Source organism: Phocoena sinus, chromosome 15 (assembly GCF_008692025.1).
Source record: "Phocoena sinus isolate mPhoSin1 chromosome 15, mPhoSin1.pri, whole genome shotgun sequence".
Lineage (NCBI taxonomy): Eukaryota > Metazoa > Chordata > Mammalia > Artiodactyla > Phocoenidae > Phocoena > Phocoena sinus.
Window position 1 is genome coordinate 405,775 of NC_045777.1, and position 19,727 is coordinate 425,501.

Here is a 19,727-nt window from a genome sequence, read left to right on the forward strand (position 1 = left end):
AAAACACATTCGAAGGAGAAAACTGGATTCACACTGGGCACTACTGACGGCAAAGCAGTGGCACCGACCCCCGGGCTCCAGTATGGAGACACCCCCAAGCTCGGTGGGTGTAGAGCCTGGCGCACTTCCTCTGGGGAGGCCCGGAAGGGAGATGGGAGCCCTGCGCTGCTGTGTTGGGGGTCCCTCGCCCCTGGTCCGGTTCGAGGGCGTTGGGGGGGGGCGCTATTTCCTGGCTCCGGCCCCCAGGCTTCTCAGGTTGTTAACAAGGTTTTTCCAGGGCTGAGCCTTTCGTTTTGTGATATTGGGGGGCCCGTAGGACTGACGTCCCAGTAGCCATGACTCGTGGTTGGAGGAACAGGGGGAGGGCACGTCCCCATCGTGATGTCTGACGGTGGCAGCTGTGTGGTGTGGGGTGTGCTGAGTGGGGCTCTCGGCCCTGCTGGGTCGTCCTGGTCTTGAGGTGGCGAGCCCTGCAGTGCGTCAGTGTGGCCTGCCGGGCATGCAGTGTTGCAGAAGAAAGGGGTGGTGGTCGCAGATGTTCAAATGAACTGCAGCAAATTCGCAGGCTGTGCAGAGCCGTAACCGATGGTCCTTTCTGGAAGGTTCTGGAGCCTCCGAGAAAAACCGAGTTTCCTTGCTTTCCCAAGTCTGATAGCGTTTGGCTTGGCAATTAAGTTCCACAGATGGTTTCGTTGCTGGATCATCACTGTTTAACTGATTTCTCCATAAGAGGACTTTTGTACTTTTTGTTTTGATTCGGTTTAAGTTGATTCTTTTGCTCTTATTACGTTTGCAACAGGCGGCTGGCATCCCACCGGTTAAAAGTCACTGTTCACGGAATAGAAACCGTGACCAGCATGTTCACGGCACACAAATGCGGCCATTTCCCTGAGCTGTGATTGTGGGTGTGTGTTGATCCGGGAGGGACCTTGAAAAATGCTGAGAGAACATGAGTAACTGTGATTTCACGGGAATGAAGCGGAGATGAAGCAGCCGCCCTGGGTATCGGGGGCTGAGTGCCCGAGGGGCGGCGCCGTCCCCAGACTCCCAGAAACCCCGACTGTCCTGCGCACGTCGCCGCCACGGCTCCGGCAGCAGCAGCCGAGGATTCCTCCTGACGGCGATGGGCAGGGCTGCCCCGTCTGGCTGGAAGGATGTGCTGCTGCGGAGGAGAGCTCAGACCTGGGGTGGTGGCGGGCGGGGTCTGCCCTGGACCGGGGGGCCACCAGCCGCGGGCTTCCCCCGCCCAGCTTTTCTCCGGGGACGCCCCCGACATCTGTCGGGGGACAGTGGCAGCTGAGTTCGTTCTGACTGTGGCTGAAAGAGTATTTCCTTCTGGTGTTTAAAATGATCAAGGACTTTACTTGAGTCTGGCTTGATACTGGAATCTTAAGCAGTCTCTTATGAAAGGGCATTTGATGGAAGTATTACCACCCTTTTAGGTGAATAGTCAGGCCGACACACCATGAAGGACTTTCCAGAAGATCCTTCCTCAAGCACAGGTGAGCGTGTGCCATGTCCACGCCACGGGTTCTGACTTCCTGTGCAGACACCCCATTGTAATCACGTTGCTTCTGGGAGAGAGATCCCGCCCCAGACAAGTCACGTGTGGACACCCTGGCGCTTGGGAGTGGCGAGCCGATAGAAGCCCCCAAACGCCCTCGCCCAGCGAGATCCGGGCCTCGCCACATGGCAGAGCACGGCTCACCGCAGGATAGCCAAGGACGGTGCTTCCTGAACTCTCTACAGCCCGCCAGCTGGTGTCCGTTCACGTGGGTGAGACTCGTTTCCTGTGTCCCCAGGGCCTGGCGCCAACCCGAGTCACCTCCCTCCAGCCCCTCCACCCTCCTGCACTCAGAGCCCGGGATGCCCGCTCTGGGGACCGGCCAGACGGAGCCCAGGGAGCCGGCCACCTCCCCAGCCCAGGTAAGACGGGAGGGCGGCCAGCCACGTCGGGGCAGCCCCGGCCAGACGCCCGTCCACCGCGCATGTCCTTGCGGGCATGGCGCCCCAGAACCCGCGTGCTCAGCATGTCCTGGGCGAGCCTGTGTGGTCACAGCTGCTTTCCCGTCCACCCTCTGCTCCACAATCCCCTCGGCCCCATGTCACTCAAAGTGACACAGGCGTCAGCTTTGCAGTAATAGTTGCAACATGTTGTATGAAGTTAAATCCGTTTTGACATTTAAATTAAAATAGTTTTTGGAGGCATTTCCCCCCCTAATATACAGACTCATACAGCAGCAGGTTAAAAACCCAGTTCCTCAAACTGAGCAGTGCCGGCCCGTCTCCACCAGGCTTTGCCCCGGTGCCGACGGCTGCGTGTTTGTCCCGAGGCGTCTGAGATCCACTTCCTGTGCCTCAGGTCACAGCTGGTTATTTAAAGACAGGTCTGTTAGGTTCCATTGTTTCCCTGAAGGAAAAAATATTTAAGGAGGGAGAGCTTGAGCACATATTCTGTAATTTGAAATAAACCAAATGCTATTCCCCGTGCGTTTGAAAACAGGACGGTTTTGGTGGGAGGGGCAGGCGTTCGGTTGACGTGGATTTTTCGCGCGTCCGTTCATCAAGAATTAACTGCAGCTTCCTTTCCAGACGCGTGGCAGTTTCCGTGTGGTGACTGGACGGGGACACGGTGAGTAGGGGGTGACGCGCGTCTGCACTCCAATCTTCCCGATTCCATCGCGTCCCGACGGCCTGTAACTCATCTGTCTCTCCTTCTAGGTCGACGTCCCTCGGACCGGGAGGCCTGGGCCGAGGGACGGGCCCCTCCGGAGGTGGCTCCAGCAGGTGCCTGGGGTTTCCACGGGGTCCGCCGGCCCGGCCAGGATGACCAGGGTCTCCTTCTGGCTCATTGTGTGGCCAGGAGCACTTTCACGGCCTCGATGGACTTGCCCAGGGCTCCACCCTGAAGTCAGCTAAGGAACCCCAAGGAGACGGACGCCTCCACTGCGGACAATGGTTTTGAGGCGGCCAGGCTGGAACAGGCGCTTGGCACTTGGGGGCGGACGTTTGCATGGGCCTCTCTGCCGCGGGCAGCCTGGCGTCGGGTCCAGGTGGCCAGCAGGTGATGGCAGAGCTGGCACCAGGCGTCGGTGTGAGCCTTTAAAACGGTCACTTCCCAAATCCTTCACCAGGCCTGGTGAAGGCCTTTCAGTGCCCAGTGGTGGGCAGGTAGGACAGGTGTACCTCCAGCCTCCAGGCAGTGGGGATTGTGTCAGATCTTGGAACAAAATGTCTCTGAGCCCGTTACTTTCCAGAAAGATGTGAGGATGAAGCCCAGTCTCCACGACCTCGGAGTACCCTGCCCGCCACATGTGAGGGAGACAGAGTTACCAAACTGGCTTCTTCTCAGAAAAAGCGCGTTGTCCTTGCTGGTGTCCAGCTGCCCTGGACACGTTGGGTCCATGTCTGCGGGTGGCTGAGGTTGTGGGGACTCCAGGACCCTTGGCCAAGCAGCAGGTGGGCTTAGGAAGGAAGCAGGCGGCCCATTCCAGGTTCCGAATTCCTGGAGTTGCCAGGCCCATTCCCACCCCCTGTGGCCGTGGCCATGGTCAGGGCGTGGTCCACGTGCAGCTCAGGCTGCCCACCTGCCCCAGTCACTCCAGTCTTTATAATCATTAGATGAGTTCTGAAGATGGAGAAAAGTTGGGCTTTGAGGGAGGCCCAGGATGCTTGTTGCCAAGGTGACCTCACCGGAGCAGTGTCCCTGGGAGTTCAAAGACCTGTCGGTGGTGTCACTCCTTCTGAGAGGGTTTATTAAGTGCCTGTTTGCATATAAACAACATTTCTGAGAAAAGGAAGTTTTCCTTTCCTTTTTTGCTGGTCACGGTGGGATTTTTGGCTGTTAGGTCGCAGAGATTGTGTGTCCAGATGGGGTTACGCTGTCGTAGAATGCACGTGTGCACCACCCACGTTGGGCCCTGGGTTACCTGCGCCCCCGGGGATGCGACCCTGTGGCTGCTTCCCTGTTACTTGCTCGCTTGTGGGACTTTTCCCTGCGTGGATGGAGCGTGACCTGCGCCTGCAAGGAAGCCTGCCCTGTGGAGAGGCCCCGCACTGTTGTGCAAAAAGGCTTTGTTAATTTTTTTAAATAATGAAGAAATTTCAGAAAATTTCCGTTGTACCTAAAAGAAATAGGTTTGTTCATTGAAGCAGTATTTACAATATCCAAGGTATGGAAACAACCTGAGTGTCCATCAGTGGATGAATGGATAAAGAAAATTCAGTGTGTATACACACACACACACACACACACACACACACACACACACACGTGGGATATTACTCAGCCATAAAAAAGAATGAAATAATGACACAGCAACATGGATGGATCTAGAGCTTATCATACTAAGTGAAATAAGTCAGACAGAGAAAGACAAATACTGTATGATTTCGCTTACATATGGAGTCTAAAAACAAAAACAGACAAACAAAAAGAACAAACAAACCCATAGATACAGAGAACAAACAGTTTGGGGATTTCCGGGGGTGGGGGGGGTGGTGAGAGAAATGAATGAACTGTTTTGGTGCATTTTTTAGTTTACATGAGTTGAATTTCTTTTTCAGATAGAGAGAGAAAGAGAGATAATATCTCTTCTTCTAAAAAAGATGTATAGATGGTAAAGTGATGGGAACATAGGAAACATTTTAAGATAGACGGCCCCTGAGTTTGTTCTTAGTTCCAGTATTATTTCCCTTAAAACAGTACTGTCATCCAACATAAGAAATTTTAAGCAAGTCCATTTAGGTGTTCCATTGCTTACATTTTATTGAATTTCTCATTGAAATATCTTGGCTCAGGAATTGATTTCAAAGAGTTTTTAAAAATTTATCAATATGTAATGTTAATCTTTCTTGAATACAAAGGATTGCAATAATAAAAGGTTGGTAATTTAGGTCTCTTTACTGCCACAAAACTTGCTCCATGTCTACAAGTTTACTGTGGGCTTCCTGGCCTATTACCACTTTCACAAAATGTGACTGGGTGACCTCACAAACTCGGGTACCAACCATGTGTTGTAGGGTGTGTGTGCATGTGTGTGTCTGTGTGTGTAGAAATGGGGACTCCTACTTGATTGGGGATACTAACTTACTGTTTAGACTGCATTTAAAATATTTAAGAATCCAGTCTGGATCATTGTCAGTCTGGTGGTTGCACATAACTCAGGAGCTAAGAAAAGGCACTAATTTATTTTAAAGAAAGAATTCTGAAATAAAATTTGAATTTCCAGTTTCAACCATGACTAGCTTGTATTGGGCTTACCCTCCAGGCAAAAACTACCTGAAAAGCTGGCCTCCCAAAACCACGCACACATATACATACATACACACACTTACATACACATATACACAAATATAGACACACACACACACACACACACACACACACACACACACACACACATCCTGGGGAGCAATCAGTGCAGGTGGGACTTGAAGGCTGCAGTCCTTGAGGGAAGGAAGAATCTGTAAAAAAGAGTCCAGTGAACCTGCTGGAACTGAAAATACAATGTGTGAGGCTGGGATCCATTAAGTAGTTTACAGCAGTCTGGGTATCACCTGAGACAGGACGAGGAAACTGGAAGACAGAGCGATGGAGAGGATCCAGGCTGAAGCTTAGGAAAGAAAAGCATGGGGACAAGCAGAGACACACAGAGGAGCAGTGAAAATGTCTAATACACATGTAATTGGGGTCCAGAGGAGAGAGGAGAGAAAATGGAGCAGAAGCAGTACCCGAAGAGACAATAGCAGAGAATGTTCAAAAACTGATGAAAGATATCAATCCACAGATTCAAGAAGCTCAGCAAACCCAAAGCAGGATGAACACTAAAATAAAACAACCACCAAAAAACAAAACTGGGCATGTTGTAGTCAAACTACTGAAAACCAAAGACAAAAATAAAAATCTTGGTCTTCCCTGGTGGCGCAGTGGTTAAGAATCCACCTGCCAATGCAGGGAACACGGGTTCGAGCCCTGGTCTGGGAAGATCCCACATGCCACGGAGCAACTAAACCCATGCGCCACAACTACTGAAGCCCGTGCACCTAGAGCCCATGCTCTGCAACAGGAGAAGCCACTACAATGAGAAGCCCGTGCACCGCATCGAAAAGTAGCACCCGCTTGCCACAACTAGAGAAAGCCCGCGCACAGCAGCAAAGACCCAACACAGCCAAAAATAAATAAATATTAAAAAATATAAAGGTTTTTTAAAAAAAAATCTTAAAAGCAGCCAGAGGAAAAAGACACTAAGAGGAACAACATCGAGATTGACATCTGACTTTCCAATGGAAACGATGGCGCTAGTCTCTGAGGTGCTGCAGAAATGCCGAGACCAGTATTCTATACCCAGCAAAAGTATCCCCCAGAGACCAAGGCTACGTGATGACAATGTCACACAAAGAAGAGAAAACCGAGGGGATTCATTGCCGGCTGACAAGAAGTACTAAAAACCAGCCCTCTATAGAAAGATCTTAATCGCTTAAGGCAATATTTACGGCTCCTTGTGGGCTTTTTGACTCAAATAGGAGCATAACGCGTGACACAAACAGCACAAAGGGTGGGGGGGGTGGGGGCGACGAGCTTGGCTGTTGGATGAGTCTAGGCTTTTCTACAAAGTTGCAATGAATAATGGCGAGAATCATCACGTACAGCTCAAAGGCTTATGAAGAGAAAACTGGGATAATACTTGATTAATATGAAAGCAAGCAAGGAAGTTTAAAGGAACAAAACCATAAAAGGACAGAATAGAACACACATAGGGAGATGGTAGACATCACCCAACTCTACTAATAAGCCCATTATTACCAATGGACTGAACACTGCAGGAAAAAGAAAAGATTATCAGCTTGCTTTTTAAAGGAAATTTGTTGTTTGTAGATAACATGCTTTGTAGATAAGAGCACAGAAAGGTTTCAAGCAAAAAGATAAAAAAGAGAAACCAAGGAAACACCAGCCTAAAGAGGCTTATTGATGTCAGCAGCAAAGTAAACTGGGAGGGGTGTTGCTCTAAGGCCACTACACAATGACAAGAGAGTCAGTTCAGTGGGAAACGCAGATCCTGAAATGCATAGGCTTGCTTTTTAAATATATGGAGTGAAAGTTGACAGCACTCAAAGGAGAAAGAAACAAGTCCACAATTAGAGTTGAGGATTTTTAACAGATTTCCTCAGTAATTGATAGATCAGCATACAAAATGTCAGTAAGGATGGAGAAGATTTGAACACAGTTTTCACATATTAACCTTGAATTCCTGGAATAAACCCACCGAGTCACAAGATGCTGTTCTTTTTCTATATAGTTGGACTCAGCTTGCTATTTTGTTTAGGAGTTTTGCATCTTTTTTCAGAGAAGTATTGGCCTATAACAACATGGTTAACCAAGTCATACATTGCACCAAACAAGTGCAGAACATTCCAAATGCACAGGAAACATTTACAAGATAGACCAAGCGGGAATGTAACGCAGGTCCCAGCAAATCCCAAAGGATGAAATCATGCAGACTGTGCTCTCTAACCTCAGTGAAATTGGATTTAAAAAGTCAACAATAGAAAGATACTAGAATAAGTCACAATGGAAATTATAAAATATTTTGAACTGAATGATAATGAAAATACAACATATCAAAACTTGTAGGATGCACCTAAGGTGGTACTTAAGGGAAATTTATAGCTCTAGTTGCACTTATTAGAAAAGAAGGAAAGTTCTAATTTGGGCGGTCAAGAAGTGAGAAAAAGAATGGCAAATTAAACCCAAAGAAAGCTGGAGGAGCAAAACAGAGAGCAAATGTCAATGAAATAGAAAGCAGACAGACAATAGAAAAATGACCAAAGCCAAACGCCGGTACACTGAAAGATGAATGAAACAGACAAACTCCTGTCACAGCGATCTGTAAAAAGAGAGGGAAGTTGATTGTCAATAAAAGGTATAAAAAAGATCATTGCTAAGATCCTATAGACGTTAGAATGAGAGTAAGAGAATATCGTGAACAATTTTGTGCTAATACCTTTGACAAGTTGGAAGAAATGGGCAAATTCCCTGAAAAACACGGTGTATCAAAACTGAGCAGAGGGCAGCCCCGTTGGGCACACGGGGCTGCCCCTGGTTGTCTGGTCGTGGGGTGATCAGGCTGGGATTGTGACTCAGAGTGTGAGAGCTGGTAGAGGACAGGGTGGCTCTGGCTTGGTCGCCAGGAAGCTGTGCTCACAGGCCGGTTACTTATCATCTCTTGGAATGTCCCCCACCCCCCCACCCCGCCCCGGGAGGGCAGCCCTGCCGCGGTCACAGGGCCCCAGACGCCGCAGGGTGCAGAGACTGGGAACAGGGTCAACGCAGACAGCGGGGGCTCCAGGGGAGGAGGGGCAGACGCCCAGCCTGACAGCGGCCGAGGGGGCCAGGCAAGGAGGCCGTGGGTGAGGGTCTGACTGGACCGTGATGTGGGCCCCTGTCAAGGGCGCTGGGGCGGGTGGTCTTTCCAACATGGGGACCCGAGTGAGCTGGATGCCGGCGCGGATGAAGGAATGAATCTTGATTCCTGCCTCAGAATTAAGATGGGAATGACCACAGACCTAAACGTTAGCAGGGACGGTGGTGGTGCTTGTGATCATGGTGATGGGCAAAAGTTTCTTAAGCACTTCTTTTTTTTTTGCGGTACGCGGGCCTCTCACTGTCGTGGCCTCTCCCGTCGCGGAGCACAGGCTCCGGACGCGCAGGCTCAGCGGCCACGGCTCACGGGCCCAGCCGCTCCGCGGCATGTGGGATCTTCCCGGACCGGGGCACGAACCCGCGTCCCCTGCATCGGCAGGCGGACTCTCAGCCACTGCGCCACCAGGGAAGCCCTAAGCACTTCTTAAGAAGCACTCGCGATGAAAGTTTGATAAAATTTTTTATTAAAAAAATTAACATATGGGACTTCCCTGGCGGTCCAGTGGTTAGGACTTGGAGCTTCCGATGCAGGAGGCCCGGGTCCAATCCCTGGTCGGGGAACTAAGATCCCCTATGCCTTGCGGTGCAGGCAGAAAATTAAAAAAACAAACAAAAAATATCCCCAAGAATAAAACATCAAAGGAAACGCAGCTCAGTGAAGGATCAGAAGACGTGACGAGCACGTCACAGAAGAGGGTGTGCGAATGACTGGGGCGAGGCGTCGGTGGTGGCTGGGAGGTGCTGATTCCACTGGGGCCCACATGTCCTCAGGTGCGCGTCCGGCAGAAGTGAGAGCCTGGCCCACTGCCCATCGCTGCCGAACAGGCACGGGGTCCTGTGGTCACGTGGATGACAACGTGGCAACGAGCCAGGCCACACCTGGGTGTCAGGTCCCCACAGGACTGAGTTGTAGCCCAGCGTTTGGTGATGGGTAGCCGAGCGGCTGTCACATGGGGTGGGTAGGTACTGACCAGCCAGCAGGCCCCTGGGTGTGCGGTGTCCTGTTCGGGTGGTGGTTTCCAGGTCTTTCTGCAGGTAAAAGCTCACCGAGAGGTACACTTAAGGTGTGTGCACGTCACGTATGGTTCAAAACCATTCCGAAAGTAATTTGGACGCATCATAGCTCACTATATTCTGACACACGATAAGTGGCAACCGCATGAACTTATAAATGGAAAAACAAAGTTTGGTCCACGTTAGAACCCCTTTCTGAAACGCACTTGAAGTGCAGTGTCTTGAGAATTACGATCAGAGGAAGAGTACAAATCCAGGCCAGTGACGGATTAAGGACTTGAGTGCCCTTCCGGAGGAGCCTCCCCTCTGTGCTCACCTGCCACCTGCCAGGGCCTTCCGTTTGCTGGCGGTCCCTTGGTGTCCTGTGCGTTATCTTGAAATCGTTCTGGAACGTTCACTCGTCAGTGACGTTTACGACAGGTCTGATTCTCGGCAGGGCTGCGCGGAGACGTGGCTTCCTGTAAGGCTGCTTTGCTGAGTGGTATTCTCATGTGTACGTTTCTGCAAAGTTGTAGCTCAGTGTTACTGCACTTCATACTTTAATCTGGTGCCAGCTTCTGACGTCACTTCCTCATTTTCAAGCTTGCCGTTCATCCTGGACACTTGGTTCCAGACAAAAGGGCTCCATTTTGAGGGCAGATTGGTAGAGAGTGTCTGTTTCAATTTGATGCTATTTGTGCTTTTCCATTTATTTCAATTACTTTTTGTCTATGTGGATTTTTAAGGCTTTATTAGTGTGTTTATGAGAGTCAAACTACATGACGTTGAAAGGTTTTCTAAGACATATAGACTATAAACCACGCGTTATGGAACTGTTAGCTTCTTTCCCACGTGAAGTTATTATTATTATTTTTTTTTTTTTGCGGTACGCGGGCCTCTCACTGTCGTGGCCTCTCCCGTTACGGAGCACAGGCTCCGGACGCGCAGGCTCAGCGGCCATGGCTCACGGGCCCAGCCGCTCCGCGGCATGTGGGATCTTCCCGGACCGGGGCACGAACCCGTGTCCCCTGCATCGGCAGGCGGACTCTCAACCACTGTGCCACCAGGGGAGCCGAATGTGAAGTTATTTTAATCATAACAGTCAATGAAAACTTTCCTCAGTACTGTTCATGAAAGTAGTGGGTTGCATGGTGCCCTCCACCCAAAAGACACGTGCACATCCTAATTCCTGGTACCTGTGAATGTGACCTTATTTGGAAAAAGTGTCTTTCCAGACATAATTAAATTAAGGATCTTAAGATGACATCACCTTGGAATATCCAGTTGGTCCTAAATCCAGTGATGGGTGTCCTTATAAGAGACAGGAGACACAGACACAGAGGAGAAGCTACGAGAAGACGGAGGCAGAGACGGGAGAGATGCAGCCACAAGCCCAGGGCCGCCTGGGCCTCCAGAAGCTGGAAGAGGCAGGAAGGACCCTCCCCTGGAGCCTCTGAAGAGAGTGTGGCCCTGCCCACACCTTGACCTCAGATGTATGGCCTCCAGGACAGAGAGGACAGGTGTCTGGTGCTTTAAGCTGCCCGGTTTGTGGATATTCGGGACTTCCTTGATGGCGCAGGAGGGTAGGCTCAGAAGCCTGCAGCTGTGTGCCCAGTGGAGGCGTGGGGCGGGGGTCACGCTCATGCTTGTGCAGCTGAACTGTGTTTCTGGGGAAGAAGTACAGCACTTATGTTCAGAGATGAGTGTTTTTTTAACATGTAGGTCTGAATTGTTAAATGCAGACTAGAGTAAATAAGTCAGATTTTCATTTTATGTTTATAGAAGCAAAATAGAAAGCAGAAAATAACTCAAAAAAGTTACTTGAAATAAAATAACGTAAAAGCTTGTCTCCTCACCTGCCTTTTCCATCCCAGAGTGGGTGGTGCACTTGCTGTGTTCCGTGCTGACGTGAAAACCGGGGTCTGTGCTGGGGGAACCGGCGGGAGGCAGGTGTGGAGGGCTGTGCTGCTGCCTCGTCGACCAGGCAGGTCGGGCCGGGCCTGGTGGTCAGACAGGAAGGGAGACGTAGAGTGGGGGCTGCCAGGTGCGGTCCATCCAGACGTGCCAGGCTAGGTGCCCTTCCCTCTGTCCTGTCTTGGACCCTCACCCGGACCCACCTGTCTGCGGGCCCTCCGTGGGGAGGCTGGAGCCGCCACCCGGGAAAGGCTGCTTCCTCGCGGGTCCAAGAGCTGCCGGATGCTCTGGTCGCCCCTGCAGCTGGCACCCCGGCCTACAGCCTTGCAGGGAGCAGCTCTGCCAACAGCGGTGACCGCCATCTGTGTCCCGTGTACCGGAGCACGGCCTTGGCCCTCAGGAGGGTGCATGGCCCACGGGGCCCGACGGCCGGCATGGCCCACTTCTCAGGATTTCTCTGGAGGGGCAAAGGTTCTTTTGTAAGCACTTTGCTGAAGCATTGTTCACAAGGGTAAAAAAATGGAAACACTTTACGTGTTTGTTGAACAAATCATGGTGTATTCGCACATTTAAGAACTTAACAGTTAAAAATCGTAGCACGAAAATGTGGTCACAGCCGTCATGCTGTGAACTGTGGCCGCCTTGTGTGAAGGGGTATGGGCGACTGTCCACGCCTCTCGCCTCTCGTCTGCCCCAGCTCCCAGCCACATGCATGTCGAAAACTCCTCCACGTGAGAAAATGCCTTACTTCTTAGGACAGGGCTTGGATTCTCAGAGACACCTGGTGACTGCCCAGCCTTTGTGGGGACGTGGGGCCCCTTCTGGGTGCACAGACACCGTCAGGCAAGTGGGCGGCTGGGCCCCGGGGGTGGCATCGGTCATGAGCTGTGATGGGGTCCGCACGGCCGTTTTGCGGCCGTGATGGCCTCCCCTGGTGAAGCTGTCTGGCCTGCGCGTGGACAGGGGTCATCCTGGGCGATGTGTCCCTGGTGCCTGCCATCCGTGGGTGCGGGAGATGCCAGAGTGAGAGCTCTTGGTTCCATGAGAATGGCCAGGCTCCTGGCAGGCCCTGCGGATGGCCTCACTGACCCGTGTTCTGGAAGATAAAGAAATCTGGTCGCTTGATTTTTTAGGCACCCTTTAAGATGTCTCAGGAGAAAATGTACGGCTTGTTTAAGAAGCAAAATAAAACATTACACCCAGTGTTGCCTGGTGTGTTTCAGGGATGGAGGTGCAGAGTGAGCGCCAACCTCTCGATGCTCAGGGGACCTGGGTGCGTCCAGGGCCTTGGGCTCCGTGTCACTGCAGTGCACCTTCCAGTTGGCACCATTTCCATGGCGACCTGCCCGGGGCTGGGTCTGAGCACCGGAATGGATTGGAGGCCTGGGGCACGCTTCACGCTTCGCGGAGATGGCGGCGAGGGCCCTGCCCCCGTGTGATGTGCGGGGTGGCCCGGGGTTGGGGGAGCTGGGCAGGATGGAGCCGTCCCGTCGTTTGTGCAGTGGCCCGGCCGGCTCCCTCGAGTGAGAGGGGTCGGCTTTGGTCACCTTAGCTTCCCCGGCTTCTCCCCACACCGTGGGCTGTGTCACTTGCAGCCTCTGTTTCCTTGTCTGCTTCCCTCTGGCACTTCCGGGGGCAGCTGTGAGCGTGGCCGGGGCCCGGCAGGCACGGACACTTCGTGGGGTCTGACCGGGGCTCCCACTGCTGCTGCCGTGCATCCCTCCCGCCTGCCTGCCTTTGGCCTGACCATCGGGACCCTTGGTCTGTCCCCTGGGTGCAGGTGCTGGGGTGTGGCTGGTGAGCGCTGTGGGTGGGGTGAGGACTGGGTCCGCTTCCAGAGGCCCGAGAGCAGACGTGTGACCCGGGCTCCCTACCCGGGACGAAGTACCATCGAGCACTTGGGGGCTCCCAGCAGCCCTGGTGAGCTGGGGACGACCAGCCCAGGAGGCCTTAGGGCTGAGTCCTCAATGGATGCCCCTTGGCTCAAGAGGGGCTCACTGCGGTGTCCGCGGGTGCTCGGCACAAAGGGTGTCACTCGGGGTGAGCTGCCCAGTGCCCGGGGGCCTCGCAGAGCGGGACTGACCCCACGGACCCCAACCCCTGACCTCTCCCCGAGCCCCCTGGAATGTGGCCCCGGCCCGGGGGCCCACGGTATCACTCCCTGAAACACGGGGAGGGACAGCTTGCTGCGCATCGGGGGCTGGTGGCCTCTCGCTGGGCCGTGTCCACCAGGTGGCACCCCTGCCCTGGCTGCGCCGTGCGGACACGTGGACGGGGCGGAGACGGGTCCGCGCTCCTGTGTCTGTTGATTCCGCGCGTGCGCTCGTGTGTTTTAGGGGCTGACACGGGAGGTACTGGCTGATCTGAGAAGCGCGCTTTCTTAGAACGTGGGAGCAGCCCTCTCTGCTCTGGGCCAGGCCTGACTGGAGGCTCTGGACCCCCAGCCCCACGGGGACAGCCGAGCGCGGGCGGTGGGCGGGCTGTGCAGGGTCCGCAGGCTGACCGGCCACCCCCTGTCTTGCAGTGAACGAGTTCACGGTCATCAGGAAGAAGTTCCGCTGCCCCTACTGCAGCTTCTCGGCCATGCACCAGTGCATCCTCAAGAGACACATGCGCTCCCACACGGGCGAGCGGCCCTACCCCTGCGAGATCTGCGGGAAGAAGTTCACACGGCGCGAGCACATGAAGCGGCACACTCTGGTGAGTGGGCGCAGGGCCGCGGGGCGCTGGCCTGTGGTCAGCGTAGGGGTCATCATGGGGTCAGCGTGCGGTCAGCACAGGGTCGGTCCAGGGCGCGCTCTGCACGGGGCTGCGGTGTCCGGGCAGGACGGGGCCCTGGGCTGCCCAGGATGCCACGGGAAGCCCTGAAGTGGGGTCCGCCCGGCAGCGGGAAAGACCAGGACAGCGGGGAGGCACCCCAAGCCCACATCCCTCCTGAGCAGCTCCGCCCCCGGCCCCAGGTGCAGAAGGGCAGGTGAGCACATCGCCCCGCAGCCCCACTCCTCAGCTTCCCCTTTGGGACCCCCTCTGCTCCCGCCCGGCCTCTGCAGGTGCTCCCTAACCTGCCAGGACCCTGCCCCTGCCCCCCGGCTCCTGCCACGTGGCCACTGCCTCCGTGCCCCACCCTGCAGTTGCCGTGGGACCCTGGCCTCTCTCCCCCGCAGCCCCTGGAAGGTTCTGACGGCCTGGCTCGCAGCTCAGGAGCAGGTGCTGCGCAGATGAATTTGCTTGGCCAGGAAGTGATAGAAAAGGTCACCCTTGAAACAGGGAGGCAGATTCATCAAAACACAGCGTGAGGAACCCTGGGGCGGGTGAGAAACGAGGGAGGCCAGGCGGCTGGGGCATGGGTGGGGAGAGGACGCTGGGGTGATGTCATGAGTGAGGGGGCCTCAGGGCCACACAGGCTGGGCCGGACCCCCGCAGCACCCTGATCCTCTGACCAGCAGGAGGGGTGGAGGGGCCACATCCCTGCGGCGAGGGGGGCCGAGGCGAGACCTCAGGGGTGGCCCCAACAGGGTGAGCCATGCGAGGGAGAGCCCACGGCCTGGGCCTCATTTGGGGCTGGGCTCCCCGGGGAGGCTCCCTGAGGCCAGGTGGAAAAGCTGGAGGGGGAGGCAGCCCCCGGAGCCAGGGCCCAGGCTGGTGGACTCCCCCCGACGGGCAGGTTTGCAGGGCTGGGAGGCAGCTGAACCTCCCCTGACGGCAGAAGGGCAGCTTTTGCTCCTGCCCCACCCGCCCCGGGAGGCTTAGCCAGGGGGCAGGGGGTGGGTGGGCAGTCTCAGCAGCCGCCTCCCTGTGGAGCCGAGTTCTGGGTCTCCACGGTGCCCACATCCTTCCCCGCCCATCCATGTGTTCACTGGGATGAGTGTCCAGCCGTCTGGTCCCGGAGGACAGGCTCCGTGGCTCCCTGGGAGCTGTCCCCACTGCCCAGCCCTGCTGTGACCGGACTGGGGTCTTTATTCTTTGCAGAGGGTCCCGGAAACCCTGGGTTTAAAATGTAACAAATGAAAAAGACCCAGGAAGGGTCCCGGGAGCCAAGTGATTTGAGGCTTCGTTTCTGGAATCAGAACCTGTGAGGCGGGCCGGCTCCTCCTGCCGTCCGACCAGGGCGCATCCGGCCTCTCGCCGGCCTAGGCTGGTTGGCAGCGGTCATAGGTCCTCGTGGTCGGGTTTCAGGGAAGGCTGTGATGGGGCAGACGTTCACGGTGGTCTGCGGGACCGCCGAGCTGGGAAGCCAAGGGCGCTCGGCCAGGCCCGTCGGTTGGAGAATTCAGAAAGGCAGGAGGCAGCATTCAAGCGGCAATCACGGCCCCCCTGAGACCCCCGACCCCGCCGCCCCGCGGGCTGGGCACTCAGCCCAGCGCCCGGCTGTCCTGACGGCTTCCCAGAAGGCAGGTGCCTCGAGTCTCTCTTGGTCACTGCTGTCCTGGGCTCCCATCACCCGTGCCCCCAGGCCCCCCAGGCCCAAGCCGGGAGCCGCCAGAGCCCTGGCCATCCCCTCATGGGGCAAAAGCGGGGGCGGGGCAGAGGTGAGCGCTCTGCCTGCTTCACTGGGAGGTGTGGGGGCAGCAAGCCCCTGGGGTGGGGGCGGGGCACGGCCGGCCTAGTGCCCAGCAGCCCTCTGGGTGGGGATGAGTTCCGGTGGCACCTGCAATTCTGCGTGTTCCGGCTTTGTGCAGCGGCCCCCGGCCAGGGCTAGGGGTCTGAGCAGCCTAGCAGACTGCCCCCACCCACCCAGATCTCAGCTTCTGGGCCACCCAGACCTCCCCCTCCACTCACTAACAGTACGTTCCCCTGCACTGACCATCGTCCCCCGCACTGACCATCGTCCCCCTGCACTGACCATCGTCCCCCCGCACTGACCATCGTCCCCCCGCACTGATGGCCGTCCCCCGCACTGACCATCGTCCCCCGCACTGACGGCCGTCCCCCCCGCACTGACCGCTGTCCCCCCCGCACTGACCATCGTCCCCCGCACTGACGGCCGTCCCCCGCACTGACCATCGTCCCCTGCACTGACCATCGTCCCCCGCACTGACCATCGTCCCCCGCACTGACCGCTGTCCCCCCGCAGGTGCACAGCAAGGACAAGAAGTACGTGTGCAAGCTGTGTAGCCGCGTGTTCATGTCGGCCGCCAGCGTGGGCATCAAGCACGGCTCGCGGCGCCACGGCGTGTGTGCCGACTGCGCGGGTGGCGGCGGGGCCGGGCCCCTGGATGGCGGCGGCGCCGAGGGCTCTCCTGAGCTGTTCGCGGGCGACGGGCCGTACCTGGAGGACCCCGAGGACCCACGTGGCGAGGGTGAAGAGGAGCTGGGCGAGGACGAGGACGACGTGGGCCTGGCCCCCGAGGACGCACTACTGGGGGACGACAGGGAGGTCGAGGACTCGCCGCGGGGGCCTCGCAGCCCTGCCGGGGGCACCGACAAGGACTTCACCTGGATCTCCTAGGCTGGGCCTGGCACTGGGCCGCGGCCGCCCCCGCCTGCGTGCGCCCCGGGCCCCCTTCACCTGCTCTCCCCCACCCCTCGAGGACACCCGGGGCTCAGAGGCAGGCGCTGCCCCGGCGAGTGGGGCTGGGGACGCGCGTGGGGCGGGTCTGAGCCCAGGGAGAGCCCTTGTCACCTCCCCCAGCGGGGGCGCGGGGCGGGCATCAGGGGTGCCCAGGACGCACCGGTCTGGCGTCGGACGCGCCGTGACGTGTGGGGGCCAGCGCTGGCTGTGGTCCCAAGTGTGGCCCCGAGGCCCGGGTCCGGGAGCTGTTAGGAGAGTTCTCCTGACCCTGGGTCCCGTCCAGGGCCGAGTCCCCCCGCCTCCGCTCCCCCTTCTCAGCAGTGGGGTCACTGCTGGCAGCTGCCACTGCCCCCCGCCCTCGAGGGCTGTGCCGTCCGGTGGCAGCCTGCGAGATCCAGGTCTGGCGTCCAGAAAGCCCCGCGGCCCCCCCGCCTCTGGGCTTTGGTGCTCAACACACAGCAGCTGCCGACCTCGGCCCAGGGTGCCCAGGTGCTATCCCCCCACTGAGGCAGCCGGGCGGGGGGCCCAGGTGCTCCCACCGTAGGGGCCTCCTCTTTCTTTGTGTGCACTTCTCTGGGCTGGCTCGCCCCTCCGCCCCTCCCGTCCTGCCGCGCCCAGGCCACTCCTGCTGACCGTTCCCGGCGGCTCGCCTTCGTTGCTGCTCACGCCGCCTGCGGGGGCCGCCCCTCCCCAGGTGCTCGGGCCCCGGTTCCGTGAGTAGCTAAGGAAACTGAGGCTGGCACGTAACATGGTTCTGTTTGGTGTTATCGTTCCCGCTCGACCACACTCGCAGACGTGTCTTTCCTTTGGTTTCTTCCCAAGCCCCCTCGCCGTCTTTTAAACACGCTTACGACCCCTTCTCTATCTTTTTTCTGAGAAGCCGGGGCCCCGCCGTGTGCTGTGAGGACACTGTGGGCCCAACCCCGGCCTGTCTCCCTTTCAGGCTCATGACACATACATTCCATCCCCTCCACCCGCCTCGCTTGGGAGCCCCTGCGGGACACCGTGCCAGGGCCCCTTGGGTGCTGAGCTAGAGCCGAAGGAGACACTAGCTTGATTTTCTCTCTCCCCACAGCCTGCAAGCCGCATGGCTTTACTGCATTTCTCCCGGGTCCCATCTACTCTTTCTAGGTGGAGAAAGGCAAATCCCACAGAACCCTCCTTAGTAAGTGGCTAGCTGCGTGGACACGGACGGGTGCTGTCCTTGAAGCCCTGCCCGGGGAGGAGTCGCAGCTTCATTTTTTGTTTTGCTTTGTTTTAAACATAGCCACCTTTCTCTCAGTCAGAAGAGGGCTGCCCTCCCATCCTCAGCTGGGGACGCTGCGAACTCCTCAATGCCGGCATCCTTAGGGAAGGGCCGGGCCGGGCTGGGGGCATGAGCCCAGGGCGGGTTGGGGTGCCTCCGGGACCGGTGCCCCGGTCTGCCTTTCACAGTGGGGCCCGGCTGAGCCCCTCAGTGGGGCTCCCCACTGTGTACCTTTCCCCCACTTTCTAACGCCTTTTATAAACAGACTTACTTTCTTATCGAATGCATTTGGAAACCAGACCTTTGCTACCAAGCGTCTCTGGGTTTTGTATGGGGCCACCTCTCAGCCCGCCGCCTGCGCCCCGGGCCACCTTTGCGCCACACTCAGGACCTGCTCACTTCCGCTCCGGACCGTCCTGGCTGACTTTTAACGGGGCCCTCAGTGCCACAAGGGCATTTTCTTCCTCAAAACAATACCCTGGAAAACCGAGGGTCCCACCTCCCGCCCCCGAGCCCCATGTGTTCACTATTCTCGTGTGCGGTTAACTCGAGAGCTGGATTTCAGAGATGCAGGCGGACACATCGCCTCCAGAGGCGTGGAGGGAAAGACGCGTAACGAAAGTTTCTTTTTTAACGTGATCTTTTTTTTTTCCCAAATCAATGTTTAAACTAATAAATATTTTTTTATGAAGCGGAAAAGCGTGTAGATCACATCTCACATTTTGTACCTTTCCGTCTGTGTGCGTCTGTGTTTGGTGTCTGCAACGCCGATGTGGGACGCGGTCCATCGGGCGGCAAGGTCTTTGGGGGTGGGGGAGGGGCGGGGGAACCAAGATTTTGTATCAAGCTCTGGATCCTGACCGGGTTGTATGCTTGAACTCTGGGTTTGGGAACAGTCACAACACTGCCAGGACTGGATAGGGACCTCAACTGAAAAAACACAGCTACTGCTTCCAACTTTGCACATCTTCCTTTTTAAAAAAGTGAACTCTGAAAAAATGCAAAAACTGGAACTTTTTGCAATATTATATGAAAGATAATCTTATTTTCGCTCATTCTGTGACATGTGCAACTCTTAAGAAAGCCATACTTAATGGTGTTTTTATTTTTTAGATCCTATATTGTGTTTTGTATGTGGCCCTTTTTAGAACTACTTGTAGTGAGGGCGCTGTGTGTGTGCTTTTCTTAAATATTTATTTTTTCAACATGCTTTCAACCTGTCAACACAAACAAAACAGAAAAAGGGCAGTGTTTGAAGATTGTTGATTTTTTTCTGGGGATAATCTATATTATATCGACTTTATATGAATTATTATAAACCTGTGTTTGTATTGGAGATGTGTTTCATATTTGGGGGAGTCTTTTGTAACTGGTCAGTGGGACATCACGGCCATCGCCTGCTTCCCCGGAGCCGTCAACGGCCAACAGCACCTCCTCCCTAGTGGTCTTGAGATTTCTTGTCTGCCGGGCGCACTCCGGGCCCGCCTGTGGGTCTCCTTTCTGTGACGGGATTAGTTAGACTTTCTTGCAAAGCGATCACTTTCAATAAACTGGGAAATTGCTGCTTGAGCAGATGCCTCGTGTGTGTTTCAGACAGCATCTCCTCCTCCGGCCTCACCCTGGGCAGAGGGGGCCAGAGA

At 55.9% G+C, this 19,727-nt stretch overlaps 1 protein-coding gene across 3 annotated transcripts in view; it reads left to right on the forward strand.

The window, feature by feature from the left end:
• Window positions 1-19,656, forward strand: part of ZBTB46 (zinc finger and BTB domain containing 46) — a 57,644-nt gene extending 37,988 nt beyond the window's left edge. For all 3 annotated transcript variants that reach the window (XM_032606170.1, XM_032606172.1, XM_032606171.1), the window contains 2 exons: window positions 13,854-14,029; window positions 16,404-19,656. In XM_032606170.1, the coding sequence (XP_032462061.1) occupies window positions 13,854-14,029; window positions 16,404-16,778 (551 nt within the window). In that variant the 3' untranslated portion in view covers window positions 16,779-19,656. The remainder of the gene's footprint in view (window positions 1-13,853; window positions 14,030-16,403) is intronic.
• The last annotated feature ends 71 nt before the right edge of the window (window positions 19,657-19,727 follow it).